The 16975-nt window shown below is 45.0% G+C and overlaps 2 protein-coding genes across 3 annotated transcripts in view; one reads left to right on the top strand and one right to left on the bottom strand.

The window, feature by feature from the left end:
- Nuggc (nuclear GTPase, germinal center associated) overlaps positions 1-11679 on the bottom strand; it is a 48702-nt gene extending 37023 nt beyond the window's left edge. The window contains exons 1-7 of the mRNA XM_042054078.1: positions 11547-11679; positions 8383-8396; positions 7997-8121; positions 4477-4671; positions 4259-4370; positions 3323-3402; positions 1736-1878 (exon numbers count right to left, since the gene is read on the bottom strand). Coding sequence (XP_041910012.1) covers positions 1736-1878; positions 3323-3402; positions 4259-4370; positions 4477-4671; positions 7997-8121; positions 8383-8396; positions 11547-11679 — 802 coding nt within the window. The remainder of the gene's footprint in view (positions 1-1735; positions 1879-3322; positions 3403-4258; positions 4371-4476; positions 4672-7996; positions 8122-8382; positions 8397-11546) is intronic.
- A 3660-nt stretch (positions 11680-15339) lies between these two features.
- Positions 15340-16975, top strand: part of Elp3 (elongator acetyltransferase complex subunit 3) — a 66855-nt gene continuing 65219 nt past the window's right edge. The window contains exon 1 of one of the 2 annotated variants that reach the window (XM_038309974.1): positions 15340-15476. In XM_038309974.1, the coding sequence (XP_038165902.1) occupies positions 15458-15476 (19 nt within the window). In that variant the 5' untranslated portion in view covers positions 15340-15457. Of the gene's footprint in view, positions 15597-16975 lie in introns of both variants that reach the window. The other variant, XM_038309973.1, reaches the window with a different exon arrangement.

Below are 16975 nucleotides of genomic sequence, written 5' to 3' on the forward strand. Positions count from 1 at the left end.
GTCTCCACGTGATTCTGGGTCCTGGCAAGCTCTCTCTCTCTCTCTCTCTCTCTCTCTCTCTCTCTCTCTCTCTCTCTCACACACACACACACACACACACACACCATCACGTATCTGGTTCCAACATTCCTCGCCACAGGCAAACTGCTATTTATATGTCCTCAGAAACCAAAGTAGCTAGATACGGTCCACCAAGTTTAAGCCTTAGGAAATCCACAGGGAGCAGACAGGCCTTTCAGACTTCCATTAGAAACAGAACAGAAGGGAAAACAAACAGGTAACCATGGCAAGTGTCTTCTGCTAAGCCGCTAAGTCCTTCCTCATCTGTAAACCAAAAGGCTGGTCAATTAGAAGCATTGAAATGGTGTGAGGGGGTTCCCTATACAATGGATGCCTTCTAGCTGGGCCTGGGGTACATGACTGTACCCTCAGTTACTCAAGAGGCAGGGAGATCGTGACATCTAGACGTGACTGGGACACCTACTAAGAGCTTATCTCAAAATGAAGGTTAAAATCGGGATTGGGAGGTGGCCTAGCATGGCACAGCATGAGGACCAGAGCCCAGCTGCCAGCACCTACGTAACAACTATGCTGGGCCAGCTTCAATCCCAGCATAGTGGAGGCAGAGACGGGCAGATCTCTGCAGCTCCACGATCCTAACCCAGTGCTCCTAGGGCTTGCTGGTTACCAGCCTAGCTTAACTAGTAAGCTCCAGGTTCAGAGAGAGACTCTGTCTCAAAAAAAAAAAAGGTGAAATACAACCACAATACATTATAGGTGTGTATCAAATTAAAGATAACAATGTTCTAAACTAGAAAGTGACGATGGTGTCACAGGCCTATGAAGTCTGTTACATGGTACAAACAGGCAAATTGTATTACCGTGTAAATTTTTTGTCAATAAAGATTTTTATAAAACTTAAAAAAAATAAAGTGAACAGCAGCTGAGGAAAACAGCCTACATTTAACTCTGACTTCCATATGTAGAGTCAAGCATGTGCACACCCACCCACATGCACATGTGCTCACATATAAATACACACACACACATGAACACACGCATACACCATTCCCACATATACAAGTTGAAAATTTAAAAAGGGGATGGGAATATAACTCAGTGATATCATTACTTAACTAGTATGCATGAAGTCCTGGGTTCAACCTCAATACCACAAAAGGATAAAATAAAATATACTATAATAAAATAAAAGATGCCTTTTGGTTAATAAATTGGAGAATCACCCCTGCCCCATGCTTCTTCCCCTATAGACATTAGCATCAGCTTCCTTAAGCAGGAGAAAATAGAAATCAGGAGATCTTTGAAGTCCGCAGGAGTCATTCATTCACCTACATGAGGACTTGATTATGAGGTGGAAGGCTGGTAGGGGCCCTAAACCTAAGGAAGGCTGTGCTTTAGATTTAGAGAACACACCTCATTAGTGTTGCCTGGCTAGAAACGGGGAACAGCTTGGTCTCTGAGGCAAATCTTGCTGGAAATGATCCTAACCCAGTGTTCCTAGGGCTTGCCCAGGGAAATAGCCATGGAGTGACCTGGAAGAGATGCCACTCTGAGCTCATGTGAAGAGCGGATATAAGAACCCAATGCTGACTGTGGCCTAAGCAGCTCAAGTTCACTGACGGGCTGATGAGTGGGGACCTAGGGTAGCAGCCTCAGCAGAAGCCCCAGATTGCATCACTGGGCTCCAGATGTGAGTCTCCCACATGTCACGCACAGCCTTCCAGCACCCCCTCTTCAGTCTTGCATCTCCCAGAGCAGATTCTGCTGCCTTTTGGAGACAGCTCATACGCCACAGAAGGTTCCAGTGCAGAGCCACACATGTGCCAAGGCTTGAGTGGCTGACACCTCATGCTTTTGCTGTGACAGATGAAAAGCTTGTTCACTAGATCCTTCTATCCCAGGAAGTGACTGATCTCAACTGTTAGCAGGCATCCTGGCTTAGCTTCAGCACTGCAGAGCTAAATACCAAGGAGCTGCTGGCTCTGTGGCTTCAGCCAGAGAGGAAGAGGCAGAAAAGAAAAGAACATGCTATTCAAAGGCCTGGGCCAGTTGTAGGCCAAACACTAAAGACCAGAAAGCAGCTAAGAATGCCAGGATGCATGCACAGTCATCTGAAAAATAATATAGAAGGATGTCTACTTTGTAACTCAGGTACTCTTGTGTGAACAATGTCCGTGCAGTCTCTTAGCTCTATGCATCGAACAAGGACTAAACCCATTTATCGAGAGCCCTCATTTCAACTATATAAGACTCGGCAATTCATCTGATATGAGTGGGAGCTTGGGGTAAGAATTCAGATAAAAATAACAGGATTACAAATTTTCTCAGTTCCAAAACTGAAAAACCACCTGGAAAGGATAAAATATTCCATCTTGGATTTGCACCATGAATGGGTCTATTAAACTGTAGCTGGAGTAAACTGGCCTGAACATGGACAATGGTTCTTATCCCCTACAATGCCTTGGCCATCCCCTTGTCATGTTCCAGCTCCATTGAATTATTCTAGGAAAGAGCAAGAGGGGTGGATGGAAGGAAGCAGGCAGGGAGTGTCGCTTTTGAAAATTGATCCTCAAAAGATAAAGCTCTACAGTCAATGTGAACCATTGCTAAAGCAAAGGATCCCCTCTTTAGCTCTGAGCTCAGCCCAAGGGACCCAGAAGTTGCAGAGATTTTTGCTTGTGTGTCCTGTTAGATTTCATGTGATGGCTGCTATCCACACAGACCTGGAAATATTGGTTCCCTTTCCCTTAAGGGAGCTGTTTCCATGGTGACGAGGAGGATTTTGCTCCTCGGTTCTGAAAACAAGGATGATTTGATATACCCTTGTTCCAGTACGTGGGAGCTGCCCCCTCTGCTTCCTTAAAGAGGCACTCGCTGTGGCCCAAGAGATCTTCCACCACCTCACTGAGGCAGGAAGTTTGCCCACACTGACTCCAATGGACTCGTCCTTCAATAAGACACTTCTTAGGCGCATCTCTCCCGTTCTGAGAAAAGCCACCTGCTAACATTCCAAGGGCCTCACCTTGCTGCCTTAGATTTTGGAGAGTCCTACCTTGTGTTCGAGAAACTATTTTTAAGGTAGGAAGCCTCACACACATAACCGATCATCGAGCAGCTTGCTTTGTTATGAACAGACTACTTTAGTTACTGTTTTTAAAAACTGACAGCCGTTTCTTACTAACTTGCCATTAGAAAACAGCATCCAACTAAAGAGCAAGGAACGCCAGCTGTGGGCACGGTCTCAGTGTTTGAACAGACAACAGTAGCCAGGCCCTATTTAGGGTCATTTTAGAAGCGTTACCTGAGTGTGGCATCACACTTGCTGAAGCCTCCATTTCCTGCTAAGTCAGTTGCTCTTTTTGTCTGCTTAGGAATACCAGCCTGAAAGGATAAAGAGAGGAGGGATGCACACGTTAAAAGCACACAAAGCAGCCGGGTGGCATAACAATCCCACTTCTTGAAAGACTGAAACCAAGATAATCACAAGTTCAAGGCCAGCCTGGGCTCCACAGCAAGACCCTGTGTCTCATTAAAGTTCAAGTTCAAGGCCGACCTGGGCTCCACAGCAAGACCCTGTGTCTCGTTAAAGTTCAAGTTCAAGGCCGTCCTGGGCTCCACAGCAAAACCCTGTGTCTCATTAAAGTTCAAGTTCAAGGCCGGCCTGGGCTGCACAGCAAGACCCTGTGTCTCATTAAAGTTCAAGTTCAAGGCCGGCCTGGGCTCCACAGCAAGACCCTGTGTCTCATTAAAGAATAAAAATACAAGCCTCCAAAAGTGAGAATACATAAATATACTTGTGTTTTATGTCTTCCACTAACTTCCAGAGAGCGGGGAGTCTTCTCACTTCTCTTTGAAACCCTCACGGTGCCTCACGCGCCATCCATCGACATGAGATGTGACAAAGATCAGTGTGTGATCGTTGGTTCTCCATCACACACGTTATCTGGGGAGGTTTAATGTGATATTGCCTGATATCTTTAGAACAACTCATTCTGAAATGAGAATAAGCCTCTGGTGACCAGAGCTATGGACGTCAAGTTCTACACATTGGCTCCTTTGGGCAAGGTCAGTGCCCCAGGCAGGTGAACTCGAACTTGTGCCAATGACATATATTTCCAGCAAGAGTCAGCTTGAAGCTGGGGTGTCCCCATGCCATTTCTCAGGACTGGAGTTGAGTGGCTAGTTACTGAGCAGGGAAGGAGAGGTCTAGTGACTCGGTCTTATGGACCTTACTCACCTCACTTCTGCAGGAAGACACCTGACTGGGGGTTAAGTGCAGCCCTGAAGCATGGGGCATCCACGGGGGGAACAGCAGTATGAAAGCATCCAAAGGGAGTGTTAGAGCTGGCCTGTGTCTAGGTCACTGGCAGACAAGCCAGAACATGCACATGAAGAAGATTCAGGGCCCTATGGAGACTCTGCATGGAGAATACTGAAGAGCCAAACATACCTTACCCTGGAGCCCTTCTCTCTGCCCACACAGATGAGAACTCAGGGAACGCTGGGGGTGTGTACCCAGAGTCCTTACTCTCCACAGCCACTCCTTCTGTGGGGGAGCACTCAGCTGTACATTTCAAAACCAGAGCCACCAGCCCTTCTGAAATATGCAAAACCTTCCTGAGGTGTTGGTCTCCACTAGTCTCCTGGGCCCTAGTGAGTCAGACTCGCCAAATAAGGCAGGCTGCACCTTATTTGCACATGACCCCCAAATTAAAATCACAGCTCATCAGTTGAAATAATCTATTCTTAGTACAGCTTACAGATCTGACCAGACTAACTGCCTTTCATGCTTGGTACACGCTGGTCAGATGGGATGGGATGCTGATCGCATGCAAGGTCGGAAGCATGTTAGCTCTCCACTCCCTCTCAGGCCCCTTACATCCTCTGTGGTTCTCCAGGGAAGGAGTACTGGTGGATGTCCACAGACCTGGCACACTAGGATGCCCTGACCCTTTGCTTCCCTGTGAACGCCTACCCTTTCTTCAAGAGTGTGTACCTGGGATTTTTTTCTCTAATAAAGTGTCTGAATTCCTAATAATTTCCTTCTCAGGTCCCTGCTGTTCTGTAAATGGCCCAGTTATGACAAGTTTTCTTTCTTTTCTCTCTCTCCCTCTTTTTCTCCCCCCTTCCCACGGTGTCTTCCTCTGCAGCTTAGGCCCAGGTTAACTACCAACTCTCAGGACTCGGTTTCCTCAGACTCTGGAGTGCTGGAATTACAAGTATGTTCCACTATGCTCAGCGCAGTAACCATGGTTTATGGGTCCTCCTCCTTACTGAACTATGAGTCCTTCAAGGTTCTCTGACACCGGAGAAGTCTGAAAAATGGCACCTATATGTATGACCAGCTGGTAATGAACTCGTCTTCAAATGCTGAGATTCTGAGTTCTCGTTTGAAGTGCACAGCAGAAACGCTGGGAGAGGGAATGCTCAAAGTCACATCCTACGAGAGAAACAGCGACTTCTGATTTAAAATACTTGGAACTGGAGGGATGGTTCGGCTGTTAAGAGCGCTGGCTGGTCTTGCAGAGGACTAAGGTAGATTCCTACCACCCACATGGTAATTCACAACCATCTGGTCCCAGCAGATGCAACACCCACTTTTGGCCTTTGTGTGTAGTGGGCACACACACATAGTACACAGGCATGTATATAGGCAAAACACCCACATGCATGAAAATAAATAAATAATTTAAAAATCACTGTTACAAACACTAAACATACCAAACCACATCAGGACCAAAATGAGTAAGGACAGAAAAGGGGATGAGTCACAGCATGGCCACTCTTCAGCGAGGCCTGTCTGACTCCCAGTACAAAATGAGGAAGTAACAGAGAGCCTTGCTGTTTTCTAAAGAAGGGTGGGGCAGTGAGCCATTGTCGCGCAGAACGCTAGCCAGCCGTTGTTTTGATTCCGCGAATATTGCAGATCAAAGGAAACATATGATCCCCCTGCTGGACAAAATCCTGTGGTTTGCCAGGACAATCAGCATTCTAGAATTCAGATTCCAGGAGGAGGAAGACTAGTGAGTCCAAACAAAACCCCAAAGAACAATTGAACCACGGCAAAAAGCATCATTACCACACTGACGTCGGGCAACATGAACATGCTCAGGCTCTTAGACTTGAAGACGCCTTAAGATTCATCTCGAGATGAAGGAACTTCACTTTTAGAGGGACGCGGGTTGAAGCACATTTTTAAAAGCACAAAGAACAGAGGGAAGAGGCAGGCCTGCTCCCTGGATACTGGAATACAAGCAGTGGTTTGGGCTTCTTTCAGGGTCAGGGGAATGTTCAACTGACTTCTTTTACTACATCAACAACACATGATGTCCAGAAAAATCTGTTGGCACATATATGTCCAGGGTTAGACTGAGTTTAGCTGTATCAATGCAGACACCAAACCATAAGCCCCTTACCAAAACAGCAGCCAAGTACCAGTTCACAAGGAATTTGTGACTTCTAACCGACATGTAGGGATAATGGAAATTACTTGAAATGGAGTTATAGGAATTTAGGCTTCAGATTCCTTCTGCCAACTTCAAAGACTGTGAGGAAGGGGCCATTTGGTTGACAAACCGAGGCACTAGAAAATGGACAGAAATACTCTATAAAAGAAAGCGAAATGAAAACCTCTAAGAAGCTAGCCCATCAATATAGAGCTGAACGCTGTAGTGGCAGAGGCCACTCTGCTTCTCATCCCGCTACCAACCAAAGCTGTGGGACGTCCCCTAAGTCACCTTGCCAACTCGGGGGCCTTGGGTTTCCCATCTGTGAGCAGAAGGTGTGTTCTCTAGTGTAAACAGATGCTGAAAAGATGATAACCCTCATCTTGAAACCCCACCAGCAGCATAACAGCAATTAGGGCTCCCAAGGAGTGGAGCGGCGCGACTGAGAAGGCCTCAGTGCTGAGTTCACGGTCTTAAAAACAACCATCCTCAGCCAATGCCAGAACACACTGCAGAGGGAGGTGATGAGGGTGGGAAAATCCGGCTGGTGTCTGGGAAGAACCAATCCAAAGCAGTCCAACTTACAGACCGGTGCAAATGCAGCCCATTTCAGTTGTCTTTGAGCTGCGTGGCCAGCCCTCGTGGTTTGCTTCTGGGGCTTATTTACAAGAATGGCATCTTTCAAATGATGCTCTGCAGGTAATGCTAGACACGGGGCGGCTGCCCGGGGCTGATTTCCTGTTAAATAACTGACTGTCGGCAGCTGTTCTTGCCTCTCTCACCCTCCCTTTCTCTGGTTTGTCTTTGCTTATGGCCTCTTTATAAACGGACAGTGAGAAGACGTGATTCAAACTCTTCATCCCTACCAGAGCGCAGCTGTGGCAAGTGGAATTGGAGAAAGACTACCAGTCCTGGCTTTCAGTTTACAGACATGTACCCTGAAGCACAGAGAGGGGAAGGAACTTGCCCACAGTCACCCAGTAAAGTAATGGTCACCTGACAGCAAGGTCAAGAGTAATTAAATAACACATAAGCTCTCAAGCCAAACCTTCAAATTCCTGGAGGAAAAAAAGGTGGCTGTCACCAACCACCAGTATGTCCAATGTTACATGCCTGCCAGAGGCAGAAAAAGCACGGGGTGACATGTTTGTCTGCCAACGTTTCCCCCTAGGTGAATGGGAAGAGTTAAGCAGATATCATCCAATTCTGACAAAACAAAAGGAAAACCATCCTTATGGGCAGAAGTACAATGCCCTACTCCTTGGGGTCATTTTGTGTACCGACTTCACTCTGAGGGAGTATAGAAATCAGAGAGGAAGGAGTAATTCACCCATACCACCCCAGCCAGGTGATCCAGATCAACACCAATAGTTTAGCTCAAGGAGATGCTGTTTATTCTCCTTGAGGCGTGATGAGAAAGACTTCAGCTCTGTGGTCTTCTTCCCCCAACCCCTAATTCTAATCTAACTATGAGGAAAATAACAGAAAATGCCAATATCGGAGACTCTTACAAAGTACGAGATCAATACCCTTCAAAATGATCAATATCATCAAACACAAGAAAGCTCTCAGGTGACAGCCAAGAAGAACCTTTAGAGACAGAGCGGCCAAGTGTGACATGGTATCCTGGATAGGGTCTGATAGAATATGGACCCTGGACATAAACTCGGAACATTCATTCACTAAACATAGAATTTCCTTAGCACTCATGCTCACCCGTGACCATGTGCTCATTCATGACTGTGGACTCATTCATAACTAATATACCACTCCAGGATAATCAAGGTAATTAAGGGCAGGTTACACAAGCTATTTTCTCAAGCCTTCTGCACATCAAAAACTATCCATTTTAAAGACTCTATTATTTAAAAATTCCACAAATCATATCACAGAATAGATAAGAAAAACAACTTACCGGATGTTGCTGAACTGAAAAGAAAAATCAAAAAGATTTTTTTTAAAAAAAAAATCCCAATCAGTGTTGCTTCAGTTCCAGAAGCCCACAAGTGAAGCAGTAGCTAATAGAGACACATCGATACAGATGGTGCAGACACCAGGGACCCACTAGATAGGGCCCTCGGTGGTCACAGTCAAAGCCACATCTGTAAACACAACGGAAGTGAAACCAACCACATTAGGCTATTTACCCCAACTTCTTCCCTCAATATGGAGATGTGCTGTGTTCTGTCTTCTATTTATCCCAACTTCCTTTCTCAGTATGAAGATATGCTGTTTTCTACTTTCATTTAAACTTCAATTGCATGTGAACTGGGGATCGTGTGCCCTTCCCTGCTGTCTTCCCACAATCAGGCAGGACTTGACCACTTTTCCTTCCCAAACAGATTTTAGCATCCTGCCACAGCACGCTTTCTCTGAGGGTGGCTGCTGTCCAGATGAAGCTGGGGCAGAGAAACAAAGGGCTAGTTCCCAGATACCCGAATGTGCCTTACTGGGGGAGGTGGAGAACAGGATACCGGCAATAAAATCCAATTCTGACACAAACAGCGCTACCCCCAAATAAATTCCACCAAAAGTAAAACACTATTGGGTTATTGAAAAAAAAAGTGGAAAGCAAGGTTCAAATAATTTTTTTGAGAAATTAAACTTTAGATCTTTTTTTATTGTATTTTGTTTTTCTTTTAAGATAGGGTCTCACTATGTAGCCTAGACTGGTCTTGAACTTACAAGATCCATGTTCTTTAAAAAAAAAAAAAAAAAAAAAGCAAATGTTTTTGGAGTACTGTCCAGTAGAGAAGGGCAGAAAATAAAAGCTCCCCCTTTGTGAAGGTTGGCTACCCTGTTGGTCTGACTGAGGACACAGGAAAATATGTTCTTTCAACCCCTGGCTGTGGGCTATTACCCCCTGGATACCAGGACAATACTCTAGGTATGACTCCAAAATGGGGTCAGAAAGTAACAAAAATCATAACATGGGCAGGACTGAAGATAAATATTTAGGGTATTTCAAACTCTAGTTTGAACTTTTGATGGGATGGGTCCTCCCTACATAAGCAAGATTCTAAAATATCAATATGAATTTCAGAGACTTTTCCCCTTAGGGTTTTTTTGTATTTTCTTTTTATATTTTTGCCAGTACAAATTTCAAAACAGAAAAAATCAACATGAGTATCACCAAATCTTCGCTTACAAGCATACAATACATGCTTAGCTTGCCCCCTATTGGCGATCTTCTTGTCTCCATAGCTAACTATATTTAGAAGTGCTACTAACTCACCTTAATATAGGTTGGGAAGCTGTTAAAGACACCTGGGTTCTTTATGACAGTTCCTTTTTTTTAAATTGATTTTTACTGAGCTCTCCACTTTTCTCTGCTCCCCTCCCTGCCTCTTCCCTCCCCTTCAACCCTCTACCAAGGTCCCAATGCTTCCAATTTACTCAGGAGATCCTGTCTTTTTCTACTTCCCATTTGGAATAGATCCATGTATATCTCTCTTAGGGTCCTTATTGTTGTCTAGGTTCTCTGGGATTGTGGTTTTTAGGCTGTTTTTCTTTGCTTCGTGTTTAAAAACCACCTATGAGTGAGTACATGTGATAATTGTCTTTCTGTGTCTGGGTTACCTCACTCAAAATGATGTTTTCTAGCTCCATCCATTTGCCTGCAAAATTCAAGTTGTCATTATTTTTCCTGCTGTATAGTACTCCATTGAGCAAATGTATTACATTTTCCTTACCCATCTTTGTCAAGGGGCATTTAGGTTGTTTCCAGGTTCTGGCTATGACAAACAATGCTGCTATGAGCATAGTTGAGCATATGTCCTTGTGGCATGATTGAGCATCCTTTGGATATATACCCAAAAGTGGTATTATTGGGTCTTGAGGAAAGTTGTTTCCTAATTTTTTTGAGAAATCGCCACACTGACATCCAAAGGGGCTGTACCAGCTTGCATTCCCACCAGCAATGCAGGAGTGTTCTCTTTACCCCACAACTTCTCCAGCATAAGTTGTTATCAGTAATTTTGGCCATTCTTACAGGTGTAAGATGGAATCTTAGAGTTGTTTTTATTTGCATTTCTCTGATGACCAAGGATGTTGAGCATTTCCTTAAGTGTCTTTCAGTCATTTTAGATTCCTCTGTTGAAAGTTCTCTGTTCATGTCTATACTCCGTTTTTTTTATTGGATTATTTGTTGTTTTGATGACCAATTTCTTGAGTTCTTTGTATATTTTGGAAATTAGACCTTTGTCTGAAGTTGGGTTAGTTATTGGAGGAGGTGCTTGTTTGTCCTGGCCACCCAGCTAGCTTAGCCCCGAAATAACTGTATTATTTAAAACACTGCTTGGCCCATTAGCTCTAACTTCTTATTGGCTAACTCTTACATCTTAATTTAACCCATCTCCATTAATCTGTGTATCACCACAAGATCGTGACCTACCAGCAAAGTTTCAGCACGTCTCTGGCCAGTGGATCCATGGCATCTCTCTCCCTGCCTTCCCTGGCATTCAGTTCCATCTTCTCTGCCTACCTACGTTCTGCCCTATCAACAGGCCAAGGCAATTTCTTTCACGGTAATCACATTAATGGCAATCACAGAACACAGAGGGGACTCCTACATCAGTTAGTGAAGATCTTTTCCCATTCTGTAGGCTGTCGTTTTGTCTTGTTGACCATGTCCTTTGCTTTACAGAAGCTTTTCCATTTCAGGAGGTTCCATTTATTAATTGTTTCTCTCAGTGTCTGTGCTACTGAGGTTATATTTAAGAAGTGGTCCCCTGTGCCAATGTGTTCAAGTGTACTTCCCACTTTCTCTTCTATGAGGTTCAGTGTGGCTGGCTTTATGTTGAGGTCTTTGATCCATTTGGACTTGAGTTTTGTGCATCATGATAGATATGGGTCTATTTTCATTCTTCTACATGTTGATATCCAGTTATGCCAGCACCATTTATTAAATATGCTTTCTTTTTTCCATTTGATTTTTTTTTTGCTTCTTTGACAAAAATCAGGTGTTTGAATGTGTGTGGATTAATATCCAGGTCTTTGATTTGGTTTCATTGGTTTATGACAGTTCTTAGCACCTGACACTGGACATCTGAATGCTAGGCTGGTTAGAGGTTTAGTCACCCTGCCAGACTGAATTCCCACTGAACTCAAGGAAAGTATCAACACCAATGAAAGAATTGCACACAGTGTCATCACACCCTACTTCCATCACTGCTCCACACTCCAGCACCCCATCACCGCTCTGCATTGCCATTTTGCATCACCCCTTAATCTCAGGTTCCTTGCCAGCTACTACTACCCCATTTATGGGTCCTTCTTTATGACAAATTTTCTCACCCCTCACCTCTGTATCTATGATGAACTGTCCTAGTTTGGGTTCTGTTGCTGTGATAATACCCTAACCAGAGCAACTTCAGGAGGAAACAGTTTATTTGGCTTACACTTCTCAGTCACAGTCCAACAATGAGGAAAGTCAGGGCAGGAGTTCGAGCAGGAAGTGAAGCAGAAACTATGGAGGAATGCTGCTTACTGGCTTAATCCCAAGCTCACATTCTGCTACCTGTCTTATACAACCCAGGCCCACCAGCTCAGGGATGGTACCAGGCAAGTGAGCTGGACCCTTCTCCATCAATTAGCCACCAAGAAAATGGCCCTCACGCAATTCTGATGGAGACAATTCTTCATTGAAATTCTCTTCCAACTATGTCATGATGATAAAGGAGACTAGCAATCACATCAACCTACACCAACCAAGCTGGGACCATTCCTAACTGTTCTTTCTCATCACGGTCCCTCAATGATCCTGATCAACTCAGTCCTCATTGTCCTTGACTCCTCAGCAGTGTCTGACCCACTGGTAACTCCCTGCTCCTTGACATTGGCTTGGCTCCTAGGTCTCCCACACTCTCCTGGCTCTCCTCCTATCTCCTAGATGTACCTGGCCAATTTCATTGTTGGTTACCAGTCTTGTCTCTGATCTGCTAATAAAACACCCCAAGGCTTAGACTTCAGCCTCTTCTTTTACCCTGTTTCACAACTTTAATCCTCACCAGATACCTAAAGCTGTCAACTGGGATCTCAATCTATAATCTCTTTCATGGTCTGCCCCTCACCAGGCATCCCAAATACAACAGACCCAAAGTCAGGCCCTCTGGACACTGAACCGCTGCAGGATCCCCGAGCAGCGACAGGCAGCAGGCCATGTGGTGGCAAGCAGGGGGTAGTGGTCCCGAGAGCAGCCAGACCCAGGCAGGGACAGTACACAAGACCACACTGCAGGTCTCTGAAGGCCACTGGTTCCAGGCAGCGAGCCACATGGCGGTGGCAGGGGCAAGAGACATACTGATAGGCACTCCATGCAGAGTGAGGTTGGATATTTATTTAGTGGGTTGTGGAAGTTTGGAAGGGAAGGGGGAGAAAGAGAGAGAGAGAGAGAGAGAGAGAGAGAGAGAGAGAGAGAGAGAGAGAGAGAGAAGCTGCCTCTTGGAGAGGGAGAGGGAAAAGGGAAGAACTTAGGCTGGAAGGTGAAGATCAGCCTGCCTCAGTGGACAGGGGAGGGAGTGGGTGTGGCTCATCTCTTAAAGAGACAGAACAGATCATTACAGACACCTCACATCAGATAACGACAACTGCATCGTTCCTCTTGGTCCAAGAGCTGTGGTCTTACCCTTGATATTGATGTCTGCCCTCTCCATCCCATGATTCCACACTGAGTGGATGGCCTATTGAAGCCATCACAAATGTTTTCAGAACCTGAACAAGTCTTACCACTTCTACGGCTTTCTACCCTGGTTTGAGGCATAATAATCTCTTGCCTTATTTGGTTCCCACACCTTGATGACACTGGAATCTGTAGTTAGAGTTTCTATTGCTGAGATAAAACATCATGACTAAAAGCAAGCTGGGGAGGAAAGGGTTGCTTTGCCTTATATTTTCACATCATAGTTCATCTCCAAAGGAAGACAGAACAGGAACTCAAACAGGGCAGGGACCTGGAGGCAAGACTTGATGCAGAAGCCATGGAGAGTACTGCTTACTGACTTGCTTCTCATGGCTTGCTCAACCTCCTTTCTTAGAACCCAAGACCACCAGCCCAGGGATGGCACCACCCACAATGGGCTCTGCCTTCCCCATCAATCACTAATTAAGAAAATACCTTACAACCAGATCTTATGGAGGCATTTTCTCAATTGACATTCCCTCCTTTCAGATAACTTTAGTTTGTGTGTCAAGTTGACATAAGACTGGCCAGCACAGAGGCATAGCAGATTCCTGTTTAATACATGTTAATTTTTTGAAATACATATTGACATCAAACTCTAACAAGATGACAGATAGAGAAGAGGCTGGGGGTTGGATTATAAATCTGAGAGCAGAGAAGTGGTAATTAAAAGCATGGAACTCTGGGGAATCATTAGAAAAAGACAGGGTCAAGTGACTCCTGAAGAAGGCCAGTATCTTAACATGAGACAGGTATCTAGAAGAGACTGAAAAAAAATAATAGAAAACTCTAGAGTGAAGACCCTTATCCTAAAATATTTTCAGGGAAGCTAATTTATTTTTATTGACAGGAAGGTGCTATTAAGATAATTTGGTACACTAAAAAAAAAAAAATCTCAATCTTGACCAGAACGGTTTCAGTGTAGTGGTGGCACCAAAAACAGAGCTACCTCAACTCTAGTGGGAAGTAAGGAATTGGAAACATCACATCCAAGCCTTTATTAATTTGAAGAATTCTTAATATCTGGTCCGTGGACAGAGGAGATCGTGGAAGAGTTTCAAGAAAAAGTTATTCCAAGTCCTACCTCAAGATGTTGTATAATTTTGAACATGGTGTCTCACCCAGGGTTTTCAGAACAGTTATCAAAAAAGATGTGTCATTTATCTGAGACTCAGGGAAGCTATAGACTGCAGAGCCTGCAAAATCAAGCTGATATTTGCTTCTTGCCTAGTGTAGCTTTCACCACAGTGAAGGTTTAATCTCATGGTGTGTGGGATTTCTATCCAGTCTTTGTGTGCTGTACCTGAGTTCCTAAACCTCCTTGCAAGGACCACTCACATCTGCATTCTTGAAACAGGCACTTCTGATGCTCCTTTGGAGGAAAAACCAAAGAAAACAAGCATTGAATCCCCACGAGCCCACAAGTAACTAAGTGCAGGATAATCAACTGTTTTGTCTTCATTTTGTGTCTATTTGTCTCCTTTACTCTGGCTGAAGGCACAAAAACAAATCATAGTCCTAAACCTGCAGTCACCTTGACTCCAGAGAAAACAAAAGCCTCAAAGGGCAGACTTCTGACCATATAAGGGCCATTAGCTGTGCCTTCAGGGCTGCTCCCTGGAGCAGTAAGTGATTACCTGGTAGGATCCAGATGGATCTCCTGGAGGGATGTCAGCAATAAAGACTTTGACCACCTTGCAAACCAGAACTGAGACAATGATCAACCAGAGCACACCTTATCCAGGATTGTTTAAACAAAGCATGCCTCGTGGTTCCTGCCCTCGTTGCTTCCATAACCTTTAAAAACTAACGCTTATGTCAACACCCCTAAAAGACAGGCTTGGGTGTGGATGTGGGGAGGAGGGTGAGGTGGGGGAGGGGGGTCTCCTTTTTCCTTTCCTCTTCCCAACATGGTTGGCTATACTGGTGACACGTGTCCCAGCATCACTTGAGGAAATTGTCAGAGCCCAGGCTTTTGCTTTAAGAACTCAGGTTACGCCTCACACTCGTCCCAGCTTCTCAGAGCAGCTGCTTTAAATAAACTGACCCGTCGGTACCCGCCAGGTCTAGCTTGCTGGTCCCCAAGAATTCTCCATCCTCCCACAGAAACAGAACGCACCGCCCCTCCCAGCCAGAGTGAGCCGCGAGCCGCCACCCAGTCAGGGCGGGGCTCCGCGCGCCGCCTTCTGGGAAGAGCTTTCTGGTACAATCGCTGTGCTTTCACGACAGCCCCGGGTTGCTTTACGGCTGCTCGGCTTCTCCGCAGTCGGAGCTACGGTAACGTGGCGCCATTCCCCTACAACGCGCACTGATGAAGCCGAAGAGGAAAGGTGCAAAAAAGACAAAGCGGGACGAGGGGGAAAGGGAGGCGGCAATGGATGACCCGCAAGACCTGGATGAACCCCACACGTCCAAGGACTTCTCCTCCTTGAGGACCCCCGCGCCCTGGGGTCGGCTGGCCTGTCTTTATTTGTGTGCTTTGTGTCTTCTCTTCCTCTTTGGAAGGGGCTGCTTGGTGTCTTTTGTGTAGCTGGGTGGATGGTACCGTTAGTCAGTCCAAGATAGGTCTCAGAGGCGTTAAGGTGGAGAGTGGATTTAAGGCGTCGCAGCTTCATTTGTGGCGACTGATTGGACGTGTTTATTTGGTTGTTTGGTTTGGTTTGGTTTTAAATCTTAAAAGTAGGAAAGGCGTCGGCCCTTCCTTACAGTAGGAATTATCCACGCAGTTTGCGCAACAGCTTTACGTGAACTTGCTCCCATTTGTTTTACCCCCGGAGTGGCCTGGAGCAATGTTGTGCAGGTTTTTCAACAGAATGAGGTCATTAAAAAAAAAAAAAGGAAAAAAAGAAAGAATAAAAAAAAACAAAAAAAAAACTTTTTTTTTTTTTTTTTTTTTTTTTTTAGTATTTGTAATAGATTCCACTCCTATCTCTGCAGACCATCTTGAGCGGTTGTTCTGATTATGCTTGTCGGCTGTCAGAACAATAGCTGGGAACTGAGCCTTTACCCAGCCATTTTGAAGTTGTGTCGTCTAAATTTATTCTTAGTGTGTGGAGCTGACTGGTCATGGTGAGCCCTTGACCCCCTCCACCCCCGCATGAAATGAAAGCTAAGTGTGTTGTTGGTCACTGCTTCTTAGCATTAACTGGAATTTCCCTTCCAAACAGCATGGCCTGTATTCTTGACGCACCAAACACAACATGCACTAGATTGATTTGATCTTGTTGCGTTGTAACTTGTTCCTTCTGAGGTGATCAGGCCACACAACTTTACTCCTTTGGCTTTAACAGTCACCAACACCTTAGTTTTTATTTTGTTCTTGTGGTTTTTTAAAAATCGTTTTTATTGAGCTATATATTTTTCTCCGCTCCCCTTCCCTTCTATCCACTCCCCTTCTGCCCTCTCCCATGGTCCCCATTCTCCCAATTTACTTAATCTTGCCTTCTTCTACTTCCCATGTAGATTATATCCATGTATGTCTCTCTTAGGGTCCTCATTGTTGTCTAGGTTCTCTGGGATTATGGACTGCAGGTTGGTTTTTCTTTAGGTCTAAAAACCACTTATGAGTGAGTACGTATGATATTTGTTTTTCTGGGTCTGGGTTACCGCAATATGATGTTTTCTAGCTCCATCCATTTGCCTGCATATGTCAAGAAGTCGTTTTTTCCCCCCTGCTGTGTAGCACTCCATTGTGTAAATGTACCACATTTTCTTTATCCATTCTTCGATCGAGGGGCATTTAGGTTGTTTGCAGGTTCTGGCTATGACAAACAATGCTTCTATGAACATAGTTGAGCACATGTCCTTGTGGTATGGAGCATCCTTTGGA

This window comes from Arvicola amphibius, chromosome 13 (assembly GCF_903992535.2).
Source record: "Arvicola amphibius chromosome 13, mArvAmp1.2, whole genome shotgun sequence".
NCBI classification, from domain to species: Eukaryota; Metazoa; Chordata; class Mammalia; order Rodentia; family Cricetidae; genus Arvicola; species Arvicola amphibius.